General features: G+C 41.4%; 1 protein-coding gene across 2 annotated transcripts; it reads right to left on the reverse strand.

Moving 5' to 3' along the window:
* Nucleotides 1–1,492: 1,492 nt before the first annotated feature.
* ace2 (angiotensin I converting enzyme 2) lies at nt 1,493–20,274 on the reverse strand. 2 transcript variants are annotated; one of them, XM_076302582.1, is made up of 18 exons: nt 20,089–20,274; nt 19,332–19,490; nt 17,392–17,485; nt 15,869–16,012; nt 14,096–14,208; nt 13,863–13,968; nt 13,355–13,452; nt 12,990–13,162; nt 12,153–12,379; nt 10,174–10,318; nt 9,721–9,819; nt 9,479–9,601; nt 9,096–9,272; nt 8,781–8,880; nt 8,583–8,680; nt 7,540–7,656; nt 3,557–3,751; nt 1,493–2,028 (listed from the first exon to the last, which is right to left on the reverse strand). In XM_076302582.1, the coding sequence occupies exons 1-18, from the start codon at nt 20,272–20,274 to the stop codon at nt 1,911–1,913; spliced, it is 2,472 nt and encodes an 823-aa protein (XP_076158697.1). In that variant the 3' UTR covers nt 1,493–1,910. The 2 variants fall into 2 exon arrangements, with proteins under 2 accessions (XP_076158697.1, XP_076158698.1); XM_076302583.1 differs by having other exon boundaries at nt 8,781–8,839; nt 9,094–9,272.
* Nucleotides 20,275–20,481: the final 207 nt, after the last annotated feature.

The raw sequence follows: 20,481 nt of genomic DNA on the forward strand, positions 1-20,481 counted from the left end.
GGCGGAGGCAATTAAGGCGGAGTTTTTTGCCCCTCGCCCTCGTCCATTAATTCCGTAACAGGACACCTCGGCGGCCGTCATCCCTTACATAATGTCAATGTTCAAGAAATAAATGTTAATGAAGGGTGAGAATGTTTGGAATCAGCCTACATGGGGCTTAGGTTCGATGACTTACCACAACACTCAAATGTACACCAGCATCACTTTTGGAGCATTGCAGGAAGTTGTTAGTGCCCGTAAAGTTCAACACAACCTGCATTCCTTTATCTGATCCGCCTTTAGTCGTAGTAGTAAATGGTTATATTTGCTGAGAGGGTGAAGGAAATTATGGATATGAAATTAATTTAGATAATTATCAGATGAGTATCAAGACATTTCCACAAATCCTAAATGTACATTGTAAATATTTGGTACATAGGCTACTTTTAGTGTCCTTCAAAATGGCTTTGGGTGTTTTAGCACTTAGAAACTTGTCATAACGGCTGGACATCACTGCATCCACGTTCCGCTGCGCGTCGGGGAGTTTTTGCCCCTCGCCCTCGTCCATTAATTCCGTATAACAGGACACCTCGGCGGCCGTTATCCCTTACTTAATAGCCACCCCACCAGCCAATCAGAAAAGAGTATTTCTTATCTCCTGGTGAAAAGCTGATATAACACATGTGAAGGCCTATTTACATGTTTAAATGTTCACCTTGGCAATAAATGATCAGTTGTACAGGAGTCAAATGTCCAGCCCATTAAAGATAAGTGTCATGACAACCATATTTCAAGACCTGACATATTTCAACATTTACTGATGTAGCCTTTATGGTTCCTCATGCCATATTTTAAATAAGTATTCATGGATGTAGTCTTTATGGTTTCTAACGCCATACAGTATAGTCTTCATGGATGTTTATATGCAGTATGCAGTAATCATGATTATTCAGGCACCATGTAACTTCAGTAAGAGCATCCTGGTGAAGTGGTTTGAAGGCAAATGTGTGATATAATCGGAAAAAAAAACTACTTTCAGTATAACTGTATGATTTTGTTTTACACCACAGATGTAAGAAAGAAGAAAGTCATTCTCTAAGAAAGTCAATCTCTAAGAAAGATCTGCCATTTGTCTTTTTCATCAAGCGAACAAGGGTGGAGAGCCCACTTTAGAGTCAGCATGTGAGGGGTGTGAGGGCTGGTTTGTTAAAGTGGAAGCGACTTCAGACACCAAAGTGGATGCAGGGCCTGCGCCGAAGAACACAGAACCAATGGACTCACTGTACTTCTTCATTAAGTATCCTAAATAATGAGGATACTAAAAAAGGAGTACTAAAAGACACGCTCACAAACATTTACTAAACAAGATTATGGGCTATTTACATGTAATTTCCACTCAACGTTGATTTGTACAACTTACAACATCGTCTTACTTTCAACATATTTTATTTTAGCACCCAATTAAGTCACCAGTCAGAAACAAGAATAAGCTTCATACAGCATTGAAAGCATACTGTAGCATTTATTTATGGATGTAGACATCATTTCAAAGCATCTAACATCTTTCAGGTTACAAACACATTACTGTCATATTATCTTCACAGATTTACTTTCATTTTAATTTATTGATTTCATTATGTTTCTCAGTATTTGACAATGTGCCTTTATTCAAATAAAAACAAATGAACAAATGAAATTAGTTATTTATATCTTCTTGTAATTTGTATTTATGTATTTATGTACCTGTATGTACCTGTACCTGTCTTCCTGTCATTTTTATTCCATTCATTGTTTCTATTAAAACAGTCTATAATGACCATTTTATAAACAATTTCCTTCATGAAGAGTGTAGTGTGTTGTCTGTGTCGTAGTGGTAGACTTTAAGGATCGCTACATAAAATATTTCCTTCACGTGTTATTCATCAGTGAAGTTACATGACTGTTTGATAATCATGGTCTTCGTTCTCAAATCCTCTGTTTGCGATGCCATTTGCGCTGTCAGCATAAGGGTTAGTAACAGACTTTGTCTCTTCTACCCGCTTGGATTTCCTAGATGAAGCAGGTTATCCACACGTGCCGTTAATTTGTTTGCTTTACACATTTGATGTTTGATTTATTTATTTGAGAGACACTATACACAGGAACGGACTGGGGGGAAAAAATCAGGTCAATATCTCAAACGATTTGCCTGTGGCGTCCATTTGAATTTCGGGTGCCACGGCCCTAATCGACACATTGGAATTTCACATTTCATCTTTTGCCATTTTCGGAAGCCCATAATGTCTGTTCTAATAGTGGTAGAGGGCTGGAAACTGGTGTGGTAGTTCATTGTAGCCTGTACTACACAATTCTGCAGAATCAACATTCCTTACTGTTTGGGTGAGAGGTGGGTCACCAAAGTCCTAAAAATGTTGACGGCATGTGTGATTTTTCACTTTTTGGGTGGCCCTAGCACCACAATTAATTATCATATTTATTAACAGGATTATTTGTTATATGTGGGAATATAACAAATATGATCATTAATTGTGGTGCTACGACCACCCAAAAATTGAAAAATCACACATGCCGTCAACATTTTTTAGGACTTTGGTGACCCACCTCTCACCCAAACAGTAAGGAATGTTGATTCTGCCTCCAGAATTGTGTAGTACAGGCTACAATGAACTACAGTACCACACCAGTTTCCAGCCTTCTACCACTATTAGAACAGACGTTATGGGTTTCCAAAAATGGCAAAGGATGAAATGTGAAATTCCAATGTGTCAATTAGGCCCGTGGCACCCGAAATTCAAATGGACGCCACGGGCAAACCGTTTGAGATATTGACCTGAAACTTCAGATTCTCTCGTTTGGTAACATAAGGCATATTTTCACCGCTTTTCAGCAAAATCTGAGAGGTACCATGGACATGATACCCCGATATTGGCTGTTTTCACGTGGAATGACCCTATTCCCCTTACCTTCCGTGCATAAGATCCAATAACGTCGTTTAGACACTCTTGCTGTCCAGGTTTGCAAATCATTCATTAAGGAAACGTATGTGCGCTATTTTGTTATTATGATCACAGCACGGCCTTACTATGTTATCATGACATTATCAATTACAGTTGTCAGCATGTCATGTCACACCTACCTGCTTCAACGCTGAGTTCTTGTTACCAACTAGGCCTCAACTAGGCTACACTCTCCACCTGCTGCTCAGTGTCTATCTGCTCTGCTTGCTTGCATCTACATCTCGTTCAAATTCAATGAACTTCAACCTGTTGCTGACATAGGCTAGTTTACTTGCAATATTCAATAATAAAGGGTGGTCGCCCAGGGCGTCATATAAGGTAAGACCGCCACTGCTGATGGGACAGGTAAAGATTGGCTGGAGAAAACCCGCGAATATACCGCAAACCAAGACGACGTACTGAAGGAAAATTAAATTGAACGGAAGTACTTAGAGGGGCGGAGCCTGGCTATATTCTATCGGCTCAAAAGGGACAATGCCCGGTATGCCAGATGGCCAGTCCGCTCCTGAATACACTGCCAGCTTAGACTATATTTGCTGCATATCACTCATCACCCTTACCTTCGCCTGTCTACAATGCCCATGCTGATGAGGTAGATGCCCAGGAGAACAGACACACCCATGACCACCCCGAACACCACCAGCCACACTGTAAACGGCTGTTCTGCAGGGGGCGCCAGTGTGGCAAGGAGACCCTCAAACTCAAGGGTGTCATCGCTCAGCTGGAAAGCGCTGTTGAGGCGCCCTCTGGACAGTCTAGATAGATAGATAGATAGATAAATAGAAAGATAGATAGATAGGTAGATAGATAGATAGATAATTTTTCATCCCGAGGGAAATTTTAGGCATCCAGTAGCTTATACAACCATACAAAACAAACACATATATCTCACATACATAAAAATCACTCACAGTAATGTAAAAATTTAAGACATTGAAAAGTTGGATGGCCCTGGGGACAAAGGACCTCCTCAACCTGTCTGTTGAGCATGACAGTGACAGAAGTCTGCCACTGAACATGCTCCTCTGTTTATTGAGTATGCGATGTAGTGGGTGGCTGTCATTGTCCATGATAGCCAGCATCGCCGCCAAACGTGCAAAATGTATCCTAGGGTGTGAGGGATCGAGCTGTCGACACAGGGAGCCAGGATTGCAAATTCCGCAAAAATGGTTTTATTACCAAAAATCAATAAATTACTTTTCTAAATACATTTCTGTGCCCAAAATAAGGGTCTCTAAACAGAACAAACATTAACCTCCGATGCAAACCTCCGACATGAACACACAGCAAGAACTAACAAAAGGAGACAAAGGGGAACTTAAATACAGACTGGACAGACCATGAATAACTAAAAGGGGGACACGACAAAATCAATTAACTTTCAGACATTACCAAAACATTCAAAAAGATAACCACACATAATGCTAGCAATAAACAAACTACACAAAGACATCTGGGCATAAACACAAAATAATGCAACCAGAAAGCTCCCGTCAATAAACACGAAAGGCTTCCCCTTCCCCCATGTCAAAGACGTGAAATGGATGTGATCATTTAAACCAGCGGAACTTGCCGCTCCGTCTTGACAGTCGGGAAGTCCGCCCGGACCAAATACCATGACGCACACAGCTCCCGGAGTCGGCCGCACCAGAGCCCTTCTAAGGAGAGCCTCCCCACTCTCTATTAATCCCATACAAACCGAATTTGGCTGCAGTTCACCCGAGTTCACCTAGATGGCGATCGCGGGCGAGTCCAAAATACATGGCGTCCTATGGAGCTACATGGCTACATTTGTTGTTTTCACCTATTTAACAACTGAAACCCTCCGATTTTATTTTATTTTTCGCAAAATGGATATGGATTTTCAATCAAAAGTGAAATAATCCGGGAGTCATGTCCTTTCGTTTTCTTACAGGTTGGGTCGTTGTTGCCCATAACACGCTAGCATTGATGCTATGCTATGCTATGATCATGCTAATGAATGACGTCATTGGCACGTTTGAAAGGCTTTTTAGAACAATTAAGTGACTTTAAAAAATATAATACTCAACCAAGTGTTTTGTCTTTGCCTCCCCTTTCAAATACAATATTCAAATTACTTGAAAAAAAATTATATCCCGAGAAAAGTGGATTTTGAGGGGTACAGCTCCATAGACCTCCATTCATTCTGGACTCGCCCGTGAGCGCCCCTAGATGCAGTACCACACCGGAAGATTTCCGAGAGTGAAGGTTCTCCCCTTATTAGACATTCTCTGGCCGCACTCAAAACAGAAACGCCACAAACATGATACATGGTAAATCAACAAAATGCATTAAATAACAAACTTAAACTAATTAGTAACGGAACACAATTGATAAGTCGCGTGCACTCAACCACACAATCACATACCATTGAACTAAGCAATAAAGTCTGTATGTTGTATGAAATCAAAAGTCTATGTGTTGCGTTTTACTTGGTTGCCACGTAGTGTTGCTAAACGTAGAGTGTGCGTGAATATGAATGTAAATATGTAGACATCAAAGTGTGAGCATATAATTAAGATTTAATGAAAAAGGGAGAGTTAGTGCATTTGGTGTGTGGCCGCTATGGCGACCATCACATAGGGCTACAACACATTTCAATGAAGTACATAGCAAAAATAGTCCATTAACTATGTTCAGTTCACGTGTAACAGTGTAGGAGTGTAAACAATGTTTAGCTCATAGATTATTGCTTAAACTTGAAGTGTTTTGGAGTTTAATTCCATGTCGACTGAGCCGACACCAGCTACATGAGTGCACTGTCATTGAGGACAAGAAACTGTGCATCAAAGGGTCAAAATAGTAGCAGCAAAAGAGGATTGTTGATAACAGAACAAGTGACTGTGTAAAACGAAAATGTTTGGTGGCACTCGATTTAAAAAAATGAACACGTTATGCTTGGTCCTTAATCGTATCGCAATAGGGCGTGGGATCCGCGTTGCATTGTGGGACGTGGCGGCCATGTTGATGGCTACGCGAACGTTAAAATAACTCTGACATAACGTTGTTGAATGAAGAGATGTAGCTAGAAGTAGAGTTGAGAAAGAATAGATAGAAAAATAGATAGAAGAAATATGTTAAAATCCCGAAAAGGATCTGGAATAATCCCGAAAAGGATCTGGAATTTACCGGGACGCATTCAATAGAGAAGCCAGGTACCGGTATGTTGACAAAATCAGCATTATTAACGGCTGAGAGGGAGTACATTACGCAGTAGTCATAGGCAGTAGTCTGAGTAGCGGTAAAGGAGGCAATCAACATGGCAGAGTAATTACGTCATGACGCCCACACCCTATTAACGTGTTAACGCTGACAGCCCTAGTATTCATGTCGGGAAGTAGCATGCAATTTAAACTAAGAGCTGTCTAGTGCACCCAGGCAGTAACTTGGCAGACATTGCCCATTTTTCAGATTTTATATCCCCTCGTACCCATACTTGTTGACCGTACGTTTGTCATGATTTTCAAGAATCACAATTACGAGTTTTAAAGGTGTAATGTTTTTAGTTGTTTGTTAACAAAATCAACATTTCCAATTCATAAATGTGGCCCCATTCATGTTTAATTACCACCACCACCAATTCAAAGCATACCTATTGGCTTAGAAATCCTCATTTACATCTACATAGCGCGGGGGCAACTCTCATCGCCCTTTTGAAATAACGGTGGCCAGCAAGGGACATATGCGAAATACAGCTTTACAGTCTTTACAGTCTGCATGCATAGAAAAAATATTATCTTTCATCTATTCATCTGCAGAATTTCCCTACATTCAGCAATGTAAGTTACGAACCCATTTTCTACAAGCCACGTCTTCCCAACATTCCGACATTGAAATTATATTTTCCAACAAAATAAATAAAGAGAAAAATAACTTTGTTTGTGATCTGTCACTGTGTCACTTGATCTCTAGTCTCTAGACCCAGACAGTTGAAAAAAACTAACCTAGTTAATACACAAAATTATATTAATATTTTGTTATTGCTTATTCAGAGAAAGGTTTATGTTTTCACACGCGTAGGAGAACTAGTGCCAGTTTTTGATGTGCAACGGCTACCGTAGTTCTAAACGAGGCAGCGCTTGAGAGGTGGGTTGCAATATAACACCTACCTACCGGTACTAGATGGGAGAAATTCTTACACAGGGGGGCTTTAATGCAGGTTTTTAACACGGCATGGCCATTGTTTATCTGACCTAGCAACAGTAACATAGGGGATGTGGGATTTGACAAATTGTGAATGGTCATGAGATTTGCGTATCAATGGTAATAATGTGGACGCACAATGGATCTACTTGCTGAGCTAAAATGGTTTTTGTGGATGCAGAATGGATTTGTTCCTAAAATCCGTATTAAAACGAATGTGCTGTAGTGTAGCCAGAGCCTAAGTGACTGGGTTAGGTAAGTGGTAGAGACGGTACAGTTGACTGTCAGCGTTGTCCTACATGCTCTGATTTTGCCGTCTAAGTGACTGGGTTGGGTGAGGGACTAGAGACAGTGGAGTTGATTGTTTGTATAATCTCACCGTATGGCAGCCTCCACCTCATGTTTTGGTATGATCCTTGCTGAGTCAGTGGGATGTGTCACAACAAAGTAGAAAGACACTCTTTTGGTCTCTTTATACACGTGCACGTTGTCTGCCCTGAAAAGAACAAAGTGTAGGTCATCTGGCCTGGAAGCAATTGCAATCAGTGGAAATATATTTTTCCACAACAGCCATCTTTGCCCATATAAGGAGATCCGGGTGTTAATTGAAGCTAAATACCTATGGCAAGTTGCATTGCAAGTTAGCTTTGGGTTAGCAAAAATCTAAGTTTGCCGTCTTAACGTACCGAAGACCACAGTACCCACTCAAAGGAAGAGGACAAAAGTGAGTTGAGCAAAACATCTGCATTTCAGAAATTTCAGTAATCTATCCCTGCCCACATTGGCAACCTTGCAACCTACAATAATCTTTAGCCCCACTTTCTCTTTCCTACTACATGTCAACCACATCACAAAAACTGCCTCCAGACTCACTCGACCACTGTAATAGCATTCTATTAGCAATGACTACTGCAATAGCATTCTACTATGACTACTGCAATGGCATTCTCTTAGTACTACTGTAATAACATTCTCTTAGCACTACTGCAATAGCATTCTCTTACCACTACTGCAATAATATTCTATTAGCACTACTGCAATAGCATTCTCTTACCACTACTGCAATAACATTCTATTAGCAATGACTACTGCAATAGCATTCTCTTAGCACTACTGCAATAGCATTCTATAAGCAATGACTACTGTAATGGCATTCTCTTAGCACTACTGTAATAGCATTATCTTAGGAATAGCATTCTGGAAATGTATTTGCTCTATTGTCTACAGTTTGTATTAAAGATATTTTAGTATTTTGATAAGACTTGGTTTTGCTGTTTATTCAGAGTGGGAACCTGCACACTTCTACCTCTAAAATTCTGAGATGAAATGACATGCTATGAACTGATCTTGATTAAGAAAACAACAGTAGCCCTATCTCTCCATCATCATTTCTCAGGTGGAATGTAATTGTGAAATACTTACACAAACTTGAGCTCCTCGCCCTTCTGTGAGTAGTACCGTCGCATGGCATAGGCTATGGTGGTCTTAAAGAGGAACATCTCATCGGTGCTCCAGGCATACTGGGGAGCAAGTGATTAGTGATATCAGTACAAACTAAGAGCTAGTGATGTAGAAGTGGTGTATCTTTCCCTCTCATTGAATTTGGGATTGGTGACTTACAGCCTGCTCCCCTAAAGCAGCCTTCAAACTCAGCCTCACTTTGAAAGCGTTCTCAGAATCTGGACAGTCACAAATAGCATATCTGTTAGTTTTTGTTTCAGTATTTCAGTGTCCCCAACACATTTAAGGGTCAGTAAGGGTCGGCCTTCTGGACCCTTTCAAGAGAGTTCCATTATCAGCATCATAGTTGGCCCCACAAGGCTTCTGTTTTAACATTCCATATGTTATCTTAATGCAGAGGAAGTAGATTGGGAACCAAATAGAACGTTCAAGCATTGCTTTTGTTTTTATTGTTGAAAAGGTCTATACTTACATGGGTCCATATTTTGGTTCCATCCTCGTGTTCTGTTGTTAGCATCATTATCCTTCTTCAGCCAGTCATAGAGATCTTTAAAGTAGTCTAGAAGGGGCTGGGAATTCATCTTGGTTTCTCCAGAAATTTGTTCCAAAGCTTTGGTCCAAGACTTTGATCTCCCCAACTCCAACATCGACCTATTTTTTGTTAAGGCCACTGTTTTTCACATGTTTTTCCATGTGTGTGTACACATACTATTTTCCTATGATAATTTAAGTTTGACCAATTCTCTCTTTTGTTTTTTAATTAATATGATACTGAAACTTAGATGATTCTACAAAATTAATTTGACCATCTCGTCATGGAAAAGTGAGATATGCATAACATATCCTACGTTGTGTACCTAAGTTTGTTGCCTGCCTCTGTTGAATTAGTGATGTCACACTTGAATAGAGGACCAACATGCCCAGAAGCATTACACAGAGCTGCCTGGAACTGGAACTGGTAGATGGTCCTTGTGAAGTATCTAAATGACAGGGCATCAAGAAAATGAAGACCGTTAGAATCCAGACAGCTTTATAATATTTGAAGAGGTGATGCATTTTCCTCTTTATTATGTTATCCCCGAGAGCAATTCTGTTTCACCGGATGAAGGAGTAGTCTCCAGAGACATGAAACAGAGCTGGAGGATCACAATATGTCTCATCCCTGGGAAGAGGCTCAACAACACCGACCAACTCTCTCCTGTGAGGTGGACAGAGAAGAGAAACTCAGGTCACCACGGATAACATCAAACACTGGGAGAAATGCAATCGGTTTCTCAGAGCTCTGTCAATTTTTTTCAGACATACATATTTGTTCACTGCTTATGAGACTATCAGGGCATTCAGTCAGTACATGAAATGCGCTCAAGGGTGATGTAAGTGGTTTATATGGACCTCCCCAAATGGACCACAATGGAAATAAGTCTTAGATCATTATTATGTTATCCCGACCTTTTGTTGTAATTTGTATTGTGCAATGCTGTATTGTGTCTGAAAAAGAGATGGTGAAATAAAATCAATCAATCAATCAATCAACCAGAGAGGAGCAGCTCACTTCATGCTCCACCACCGCAGCATCCATTCGTCCTTCGGTATGGTCCCCTGAAATGCCTGCCACCTCCACTCCTCCAGCATGTAGGTGAATGGCAGCGTAGCCACGATGGTGAGAGCCTGCTTCAACAGGAAGTTGATCTCAGTGTCTGGAGGAGCAAAACCAGTTATTCCTCTAATGTGCTATTTCAAAACTTCAAGTAAAGTTAGCCAACCTGTGCAAATACATGCTTAGTCATGTCATGACAAGAACAGGATTGCTTATAGCAGATACATTTACAAAAAGGTACAGGAAAAAGTGGGAGTATCGCGCAAAAACTAGGAGGATGGATTCAATATGGTTCAGAGGATGGATGTCTGTTTGTTAAAGGGGCCATATTATGCAAAACACACTTTTGCTGTGCTTTTGTACTTCGATTTGGGTCTCTGATGCTTCTACAAACACTCCAGGTGTGAACAAATTGTGCATTGAGTTTTTGTGGGTTAGTTGAGAGAGGTTGATGTCAGAAACTATGGGAAATTTGAATGTTACATCATATCCACCGCCCAGTCCACCACCACCTCACATTTGCCTCACTGACATGAAATCATGGATGCAACAGAGTTTTCCTCAACTTTACCAGCCTGGCAAAGCAAGACATGAAATGAATAGAGTCTGGTCACTCATGATTGGGATCTGTTTACAAGCCGTTAACTTTGAAATCATTGATGTTTGCGGGCGCTTCTCCTACCGCTCACCGTTTCGAATCTATAGCGTCAAGCCACTGCTGATTGGGCAGGTAATCTACCGACTGATTGAAACGCTAGTCAGCTAGTGACCTGGTGTGGGCGTGGCTAGGCTACAACTCTACTGCAATACATTTGAAATACTCTTCACTGGCCCAAAACACCCTCACGTCCAGACCCTCTCACTCAACATCAGTGGCACCAATGTCATTCCCTCCATGTCCATGCATGGGTTATGAGCCCCTGGGCACATATGTGAAAAGCTTGGGCTTCAGAGGCCCCTAAGCCTCTTAAACGATATCCCCGCGGATGTAATTCCACCGTAGGTACGAGGCCGAAGGCCATATAGCGTCGCCTAGCCTAATGTATGCTGGGCTACCACCCGGTAATAAACAGCCAATTTCACAAACGCTTCTAAACTTTTGAATAAGCTACATCAACTCTACTGGGCTTATATACCGACCCAAATAAAGTTTTGCCCATTGTCATTTAACATTGTTAGGCCATGTTGCATCATACATGCAGGTGTCTGAATTGATTCTGCTATGGTTATTGTATTTAGCAGACGTTTCGGCTGACCCAATAACTTGACTATTAGGCCAAAACCATCAATGACGTTTGTCACACATTCTTTATTACTCCTGCATAATAAATTGCATTTTATCACTGGCAGTTGGAGGCTTCCGAATCCTCCAACACCATATCATCGACATGACTTGTATTCCCTGGCTTCTCTTAGGACAATGAAAGAGTCTGAAAGAGACTGAAACTGGCAAGAAAGGAGTTGCTGATAACGTGTAATCTGAGGGGATTTTTTTTTGCAAACAGCTTCAGGGACATGTTTTGTGCAACCCATAGGCCTATTTTGACTTGTTGAAAAAAAGTATAATATGGGCACTTTAGTAGGAAGAGGGCCGCTGCACGTCAGACACATTTCTGGTGTGAATAGACGCCACGCAACAGACACACTACGCTCACGCCACACCGGCAGTCTACAGCCAGCCTAATAATATAACGTGTGTGCGACATTAAAGTGTATGTCGCAGTATCCTATATTCTATTTAAGTTTCAGCATTAGCATCAGCATTAGTTTCAAACACTTTATAAAGTATTTGGGTGAGAGTTAAAAATGTCTTGAAGTGGAGGAAACCGCACTTTCTGTTGTGTATTACACTTTTAAAAGGATTTATTGCACCATGCCCTTGACTACAAATGAGTTTCGGCGTCAAGCCGTCTTCAGTGTGCCTTCTATTTAACCTTTGTCCTCTTTGAAGTCAGCAGGCAGAAGACCCAGGGCCAGCAGATGTGATGGGGTGGCAGCAGACAGTGACATGATCTCCCCCACCGCCTCGTGGAAGCCCTCATTGGCTCCGTCTCGCAGGGGATAGGAGAGGTTACTGTAGGCCATCTGGTACTGGTTGTGCCCCATCTCGTGATGGACAGTCAGGAAGTCGTCCATGTTGATTTTTGTACACATTTTAATTCTGCAAGATATAGAAGAAGAAGAGAGCAGCATGGATGAGAGGATGTGAGAAAGGGAAAAGAAGAAAGGAAAAAAAGTGAGAAAACCACAAGTGACGCAGAACAAAAGAGGAGGTGTGAAACAGGAAAGGACGTATGGGGAGAAGTGGTGGTGTTAAAGATTAAAAGGTGTTAAAGCAACGACAAAGCACTTTTCCTCTGTCGCACACACGCTATTTGTTTATCCAGCACCGGCTTTGAAAATAACAATGTCCACAGACAAGGTAGAATATGTTGCATGATTTTATGAAAGTATGATGTATTGCGACATCAAAAGCAAGTCAAATGTGTAGTTTTTCATGTCTCATTCCATCGAACTATCCGCCACCCGATCTAGCAAACTTGCATAGTGCGGTTATAGTTGATGGAGGGTCGCGAAGCGCATGCAGAAGTGACTTTCACCCTGTTACGAGTTGATGAAACACTGAAACGATTTTGGAAACATTATTTTAAGGTACAAAAACTCTTTGGTGTTGCTTTAAAGAAGGTGTTAAAAAATGCAGTAAACAACATGTTCATTTGGGTGAGGGTGACAGAAAAGCTTTAAAAGACACTTTTGAGTGTCTACTGTACCTGAAATCCTTGCGATTGCCCATATCCCACGCTGTTGGGTGGCACACCACCCTCTTACCATCATCTGGCTTCTCAAGCATTGAGTCGTTCCAGAAATTGTCATTCATTTTGTAAAGGCCAACTGACATAAAGAATGACTCTGCCTCCTTGAACATCCTGTCAACAGTCCATTTCTAGACATTAAAGAAACGAAAGATAGACAAGGTGAAGTGAAGGACTAGGATGATTGCCTCCACCACACCACAACCCCACCAATGGAGAACATTTTGATATTGCCAAATCCCACTAAATGAGATGCAGTTGTTAGATAATGAAGCCATTAATTAGCATGGATGCTACCTACACTGTAAGATGAAGTTTATTACCTGTGCAACCATAGCATTACTGACGTCAATATCAGGTTTTTCAGGGTACGGGACACAGAGTGAGTACAAATTTGTCCAAAACCTTCCCCACATATCACCTAGAAGTACATCATACTTTGAAAACAAGCTGTTGCCATGGTCTGTTGTGTAAAACTATGATGCATCAAAATATATAACATACAGTATATTGCTAGCCAGCTCCAAGAGTTGTTCACATCAGGACACAGTTTTGCTCTAGTTAATACAAATGCACAGCATACTGTGATGATAACAACATGAATAGCAATACTTTTAGTGCAATTTTAAGACCAAAAAGGTGACAGCCAGTTAGAATCCATTGTTGGTCAGTGTGGACACTTATATTGTTGTTGGCCTATTTACTGTTGTCTTTATAGTTATCGTTCCTTTTGTGAACAGCCCTTAATTCTGGTGGATCATTCATACAGAGAGTATTCAAATTCAGCTCGACAGCTGCACTTCCTCTTGACCTGTTTCACTTAACACTTACCCAGGAGATGGGCAGGAAGGCCTCCATCTGAGCTGATATGGCCGGGGTATGTCTGCTGCAGCTTGGATCTCACGTACGCGTGCAGTTCCGTGTACAGGGGTAAGATCTAGATGAGGAAACCAATCAATCTAAAATAGATCCCCTTTACAAATAAACTCCCCGCAATTTTTGTACAAAGAGATTTGTACAAAAATCAAAAAAAATTTCTCTACTGAAAAAAACACAGAACCAACCTCTTTATAAATTTGACGGACGTCATCCATGAGCTCATCCCGTGTGTACTTATACTTGCCATCCTCAATGGTTTCATAGTTCCATCTCCAGTAATCGCCATAGTCCTTGAATCCTTTGATAGTATCAAAAGCAGCATTGTTGTCCATGTTTTAACACCACTCTGAATGAGTACAATTTATGGATGTAGACCTACTAAGCCATTTGTTGTCATCAGCGATTACATGTTTACACTCAGGTGCGCTGCTTTGGTAGTGCTGTTTGTAGTCAGTGTTGCTACCATTCTGTTGTCAGTAAACGGCACGAAGATAATGCTATTCAGATACTTCAATGTAGACATCTGGTCTTTTCAATGGAGTCAGTTCGACACATACTGTACAGTATGTACACGTTGGGGCTTTATAGAAAAACTTTCTCTAGTTCACCACTTACATCTTTAAAGGCTGGACTGCACTTTGTCACAATGATTATCATTTCTGTTTCATTCATGGTGAAACCTGAGTTAGTGTACCGCTCATTATGGCTATGTGTGGCTGAACTGAGCTGGCTCAGCTGACTGCAGTGGCACCGTTGAGCCTGGGGTATAGGGTTAGGGTGGTTGATAGGGTTGCCACATGTACTGGATTTTTGAGTGACTGTCCTGGATAATTAATAATATTTTCCAGGACATGAATTGTCCCGTTTTTTGGTAAAAATGAACATTTGATTATAATTTGTGCTAGTTTCAAATGAAACAGCTATTCGGTTTTGTTCTTGGTTGTGTTTATCATACATCAAATCCTGTGTAGCCTACATAAACAGACATAAAAGGCATGTTTTTTGTTGATTGGCAGCAGAAATAGGGTTTACCTTATTATCTAGCAACTGTCGCGCAACCATAGTTGACCCTGTGACCCCAGTTCCCACAATGTAGTTACATGTGCGTGTCTAGTCTAGCCTAGTTGCTCTGTAATGTAGAAAGTGACAGCAGCAGGGAAAGGAGTCCAATTTTGTAAAATGATGCACTATTTAGTACAATAATACATACATCTACAGTACTGAAGTGTATTACCCAACCCCCCCCCCCCCCTTCCTTATTTTCATATCAGAAAGTTGCCAACCCTACGTAGCAGTCACTTGCTACCGAAGCTGCATGGGGAGCCCAACCTGCATAATTAAGGTCATTTTTGCTAAAATTGTTGCATAGTGCTTCTTTAATATAAAGAACTGCTTGTAACTTAGTATTATGCATAGTGTAGGAGCCTATTGTTTATATTGTTTATATATTAATATTGTATATAATATTGTTTATAATAATATGTATTGTTTATAGTAATATGTTTGTATATAATATACTTATATACAAACAAGGTTAGAGTTTATAGCCTTATATCTGATATCTGAGAGCTGATGAAAGGGCTTTATGAGAACCATTTAGACTAAGCAACCTTAAAGTGACAAAGCACCATATAAGTTAAACAGCATAATAACTTAAATTTATAACTTTTTTTTGTTGGGGGGTGTGGGGGGGGATGTCCCAGAAGTTCTCGAATCAAATGTGGCAACCCTAGTGGTTGAACTCAGCTGACTGGAGTTAGGGTTAGGGTGATCGAACTCAGCTGACTGGGGTTAGGGTTAGGGTGATCGAACTTAGCTGACTGGGGTTAGGGTTAGGGTGATCAAACTCAGCTGACTGGTGTTAGGGTTAGGGTGATCGAACTTAGCTGACTGGGGTTAGGGTTAGGGTGATCGAACTTAGCTGACTGGAGTTAGGGTTAGGGTGATTGGGGTGGTACCGTTTAGCCTGGACGCCTCGTTCTTCAGGTCCACATAGTCCTCATACAGCGGCCTCATCTTCTTCCCAACCTCCACTCGCCAGCCCTCCCAAACTTGCAGTCGCTCATAGTAGTCTCTGCTGTTGGCCATCACATGCTCCAGGCCTGTGGAATAAACATGTCACTCTGGGCTTCCCCTACTAGGGCTCATACAGATGTCTGTATGTGTACCTGCTAAACTAAATATGCTGGCTGGTTAAAAGACATACTGTTGTCCAGTCTCATTGATAATACAGAATATCGCATCACTGATGTTCAGTAAGCATTTCTCTCAGTGTACGCTTTCAGCACAGATAATATGTGTCTCAGAAAGGCATTAACTGTGGCGTGAAGTGCACATTCTAATGAATTTCTAATGTGACCTCCCATTGAATGGGCAATGTTCACCTCTTAGGTGCTGTCTGCCTGGTTCATTTCAAATCACTGTTCTCTGAGACAGACCCCATAAAAATCCATCCACTATCTTCTCATTCCTATCAGCCAAGCCATATTTACACCCTTCATGAGTCACAACCTTAAAAGGCCCTCAGTGTTGCAGGGTTGTGTGTGATAGCCACTTTCCCACAAGGAAACGATATATTATTTCCTCCTCATTACGAAGCATAACCGATAATCACAGAAAAAATTATCAAGACCTTGATCGTCATGATCACTAGAACTGTGTTTACCTGGCTCTAGAGTCATGATCATGAATGCTGTGTTTACCTGGCTCTAGAGTCATGATCATGAACGCTGTGTTTACCTGGCTCTAGAGTCATGATCACTAGAGCTGTGTTTACCTGGCTCTAGAGTCATGATCATGAACGCTGTGTTTACCTGGCTGTAGAGTCATGATCATGAACGCTGTGCTTACCTGGCTCTAGAGTCATGATCACTAGAGCTGTGTTAACCTGGCTCTAGAGTCATGATCATGAACGCTGTGTTTACCTGGCTCTAGAGTCATGATCACTAGAGCTGTGTTTACCTGGCTCTAGAGTCATGATCATGAACGCTGTGTTTACCTGGCTCTAGAGTCATGATCATGAACGCTGTGCTTACCTGGCTCTAGAGTCATGATCACTAGAGCTGTGTTTACCTGGCTCTAGAGTCATGATGATGAGAGAGCTGTGTTTACCTGGCTCTAGAGTCATGATCATGAACGCTGTGTTTACCTGGCTCTAGAGTCATGATCATGAACGCTGTGTTTACCTGGCTGTAGAGTCATGATGATGAGAGCTGTGTTTACCTGGCTCTAGAGTCATGATCACTAGAGCTGTGTTTACCTGGCTCTAGAGTCATGATGATGAGAGCTGTGTTTACCTGGCTCTAGAGTCATGATCACTAGAGCTGTGTTTACCTGGCTCTAGAGTCATGATCATGAACGCTGTGTTTACCTGGCTCTAGAGTCATGATCATGAACGCTGTGTTTACCTGACTCTAGAGTCATGATCATGAACGCTGTGTTTACCTGGCTCTAGAGTCATGATCACTAGAGCTGTGTTTACCTGGCTCTAGAGTCTGGCAGTCAAAGGAATCGTCCACTTTACACACCGTGGCCGTGCTGTAGATGGTGCTCATCTCACTCATCACCTTACTCAGCTGTGAGAGAGAAGGATAAGATCATCTCCTTACTCAGCTGTGAGAGAGGGGGATAAGATCATCTCCTTACTCAGCTGTGAGAGAGGGGATAAGATGTTACGTTTCTAAAAGTAATTTATGTCAAATGTCCTATACTTTGCTTATATAGCAGTCTCCAAATACTAGCCTGGGAGAAGGGTCTGGTTTCAACCGGGCTATCCAAATACAGTATTTGCTTACAAAACAGTCAGATAACCAGAACATCATATGTCACAACACAGACATGTAGGGCCCTATCTTGGCGATCAGAAACGGATGGTCAGAGGCGCAAAGTTTATAGACATTAAAGGCGTGGCCAGTCCACATTCACTAATTTAATGGCGTGATTTTGTGATCATCACTGGGCGCAAAAGGGTTGTTCTTATGTTTCTTATTCAGTCATGGGTGTGTTTTGGGCGTAACATCCTTTAAACCAATGAGAATGACATCTGTCATTCCCTTTAACAGCAAGCAGTGCAACTTCAAACAGCACATCAGTATTTTGATAGTCAGCGGTGCATTTGAAGGAATCTGCTTGCATGCATGACCATATGGAACAGGGATTCACCTAAACTTTGCTTTACTGAAACCTGTGTGTCACTAGCAGAGTATAGCCTACATGCATCTGCACTCGCCTATGATTTCAATTCATAGGCAAAGTGAAACTAACTTCACGTGGTCTCATTGTCAACGATGTATATACAATAATGTTTCGAATGACTGTGATGAATGACACTACTGACTTACAAGGTGTTACCATCGAAAACATAGCCTGAAAAAAGCAACACTTACCCTAATAATATTTTGAATGACTGAATAAAAATGCTAAGGATATTTATACTGCAGAGGAGTTGCTGCTTACATCTCATGACAGTGCGTCTTCAGCTGTGCTTTATATGCACCTTTTGCTATACACCAGGTTTTTCGTGGTCAGTGGCATCATCATTTTTAGAGGGTGTAAGATAGCGATTTTTGGATCATTCGCCAGACGACACCTTATGTTGTTAATTGTCACACCTCTGGGCGTAATGCTTAATAAAAGTGGAGCGCACGGTGAAACATTCCTCACTTTGAGTGTAAGATAGGAATAAGCCTTGCGTCGCGCTTTGCGCCACCTTGCGCTGGGTGCACGATGGGCCCCTGTAAACTCACCCATATGACATTGCAATATGTCACAACACAAGCATGTAAACACAAACATATGACAAACATTGCAATAGATCTTACACTGCAGGCATGCAAACTCACACATAACATTGCAATATATGTCACATCGCAGGCATGCAAACTCACACATAACATTGCAATATATGTCACATCGCAGGCATGCAAACTCACACATAACATTGCAATATATGTCACATCGCAGGCATGTAAACTCACCAATATGATATTGCAATATCTCACACCACAAGTATGTAAACTCACCCATATGACATTGCAATATATCACATACCGCACACATATAAATTCACACATAACATTGCAATATATGTCACATCGCAGGCATGTAAACTCACACATACTGTAACATTGCAATATATGTCACATCGCAGGTATGTAAACTCACACATAACATTGCGAATATATGTCACATCGTAGGCATGTAAACTCACACATATGACTAGCATTGCGAATATATGTCACATTGCAGGCATGTACTGTAAACTCACACATATGACTAACATTGCGAATAATGTCACATCCCAGGTATGTAAACTCACACATATGACTAACATTGCGAATATATGTCACATTGCAGGCATTTAAACTCACACATATGACTAACATTGTGAATATATGACACATTGCAGGTATTTAAACTCACGTGAGCCCCCTTGTCTGCGTCCAGCGCTCCTGAGCCTTTGTCCTGAAGCGTCATGAGCTGTAGTTTAGTCTCCAGATTACTGATCTGATCGAGGGGGAATAACTGAGCTTCCTCTGAGACTGTGCTGTAGAAGGCCCCCCAGATGGCCCCCTGTTCGGACTAAAGAGGGAAACAACATTTGTGTATGCCACACATATGCCGCTGTGTATGATGTTTTAGTAAGAATATTGATAGAATAGAATAGAGTGCATATTAAATATTCTTTGCACTTTCAGAAAGAGTGAGTTGAGAGTAAGTGGCACTGAAGTTGAAGTTGAATTTGAAGTGCACAGTCCTGCTGGAGCACTCGTTTTACAATTAAATGTATTTATTTAGCAGATGCTTGATCACCCTCAAGCACATTGGACTTTCTTAATTTAACTTATATAATGTATTTAGTATTTAGTTTTGTTAGTTTTCTTATCTGTCTTATCTTCTACTGTCTTTATTGTACAGTGGAGTTTAGTTATATGTTTATACTTATACTTATGTTTACCATTTCTGCTGTAAGTGCATGTTGTGTGTTATGTCTGTATGCTACTGAGACACTTGAATTTCCCCTTGAGGATCAATAAAGTATCTATCTATATATCTATCTATCAGATGCTTTAATCCCAAACGATTTACAGACAGAACTCACAGACAGGACCAATCAGCCCACATGTCTAAATTCTGCCATGTCGGTCTGCCGTGACTGGCAGATGCCGTCTGCACTCACCAGCTTCTGTGAGTTTTCGTCAGTGATGTCGGTGTTGTAGGCCCAGGAGGCCAGTGAGTACTGGTACATCAGCTCCGTGGCGTTCTGGTCAAACCTCTTCAGGAACTCTTCAGCCCGCAGCTCGAGCTCAGACTGGGCTGCCACCCCCATGGCCACGGCCAACACCAACAGAACCCTCGCAGACATCTTACAGAATAACATCCACAGCGGCGTACTGATGGAGCAGAGTTCCCAGCAGAGAGTTTTATTAGCGACCCCTCGACTACTTTACCCTTTGGTCAAAGTCACAATCGGCCATAAAGGCACAGCCTTTGGAGATTGCTTTGATTAGAGAGCGCAGTACACTTGTAGTCAAACACGCACTGTTGCGGCTTTGCCTGTCTATGGAGCGTC

Source organism: Alosa pseudoharengus, unplaced genomic scaffold (assembly GCF_046254945.1).
Source record: "Alosa pseudoharengus isolate Yale_2024_CS ecotype anadromous, Long Island Sound unplaced genomic scaffold, YU_APseudo_1.1 YU_APseudo_1.1_scf_24, whole genome shotgun sequence".
In the NCBI taxonomy this organism is placed as follows: Eukaryota; Metazoa; Chordata; class Actinopteri; order Clupeiformes; family Clupeidae; genus Alosa; species Alosa pseudoharengus.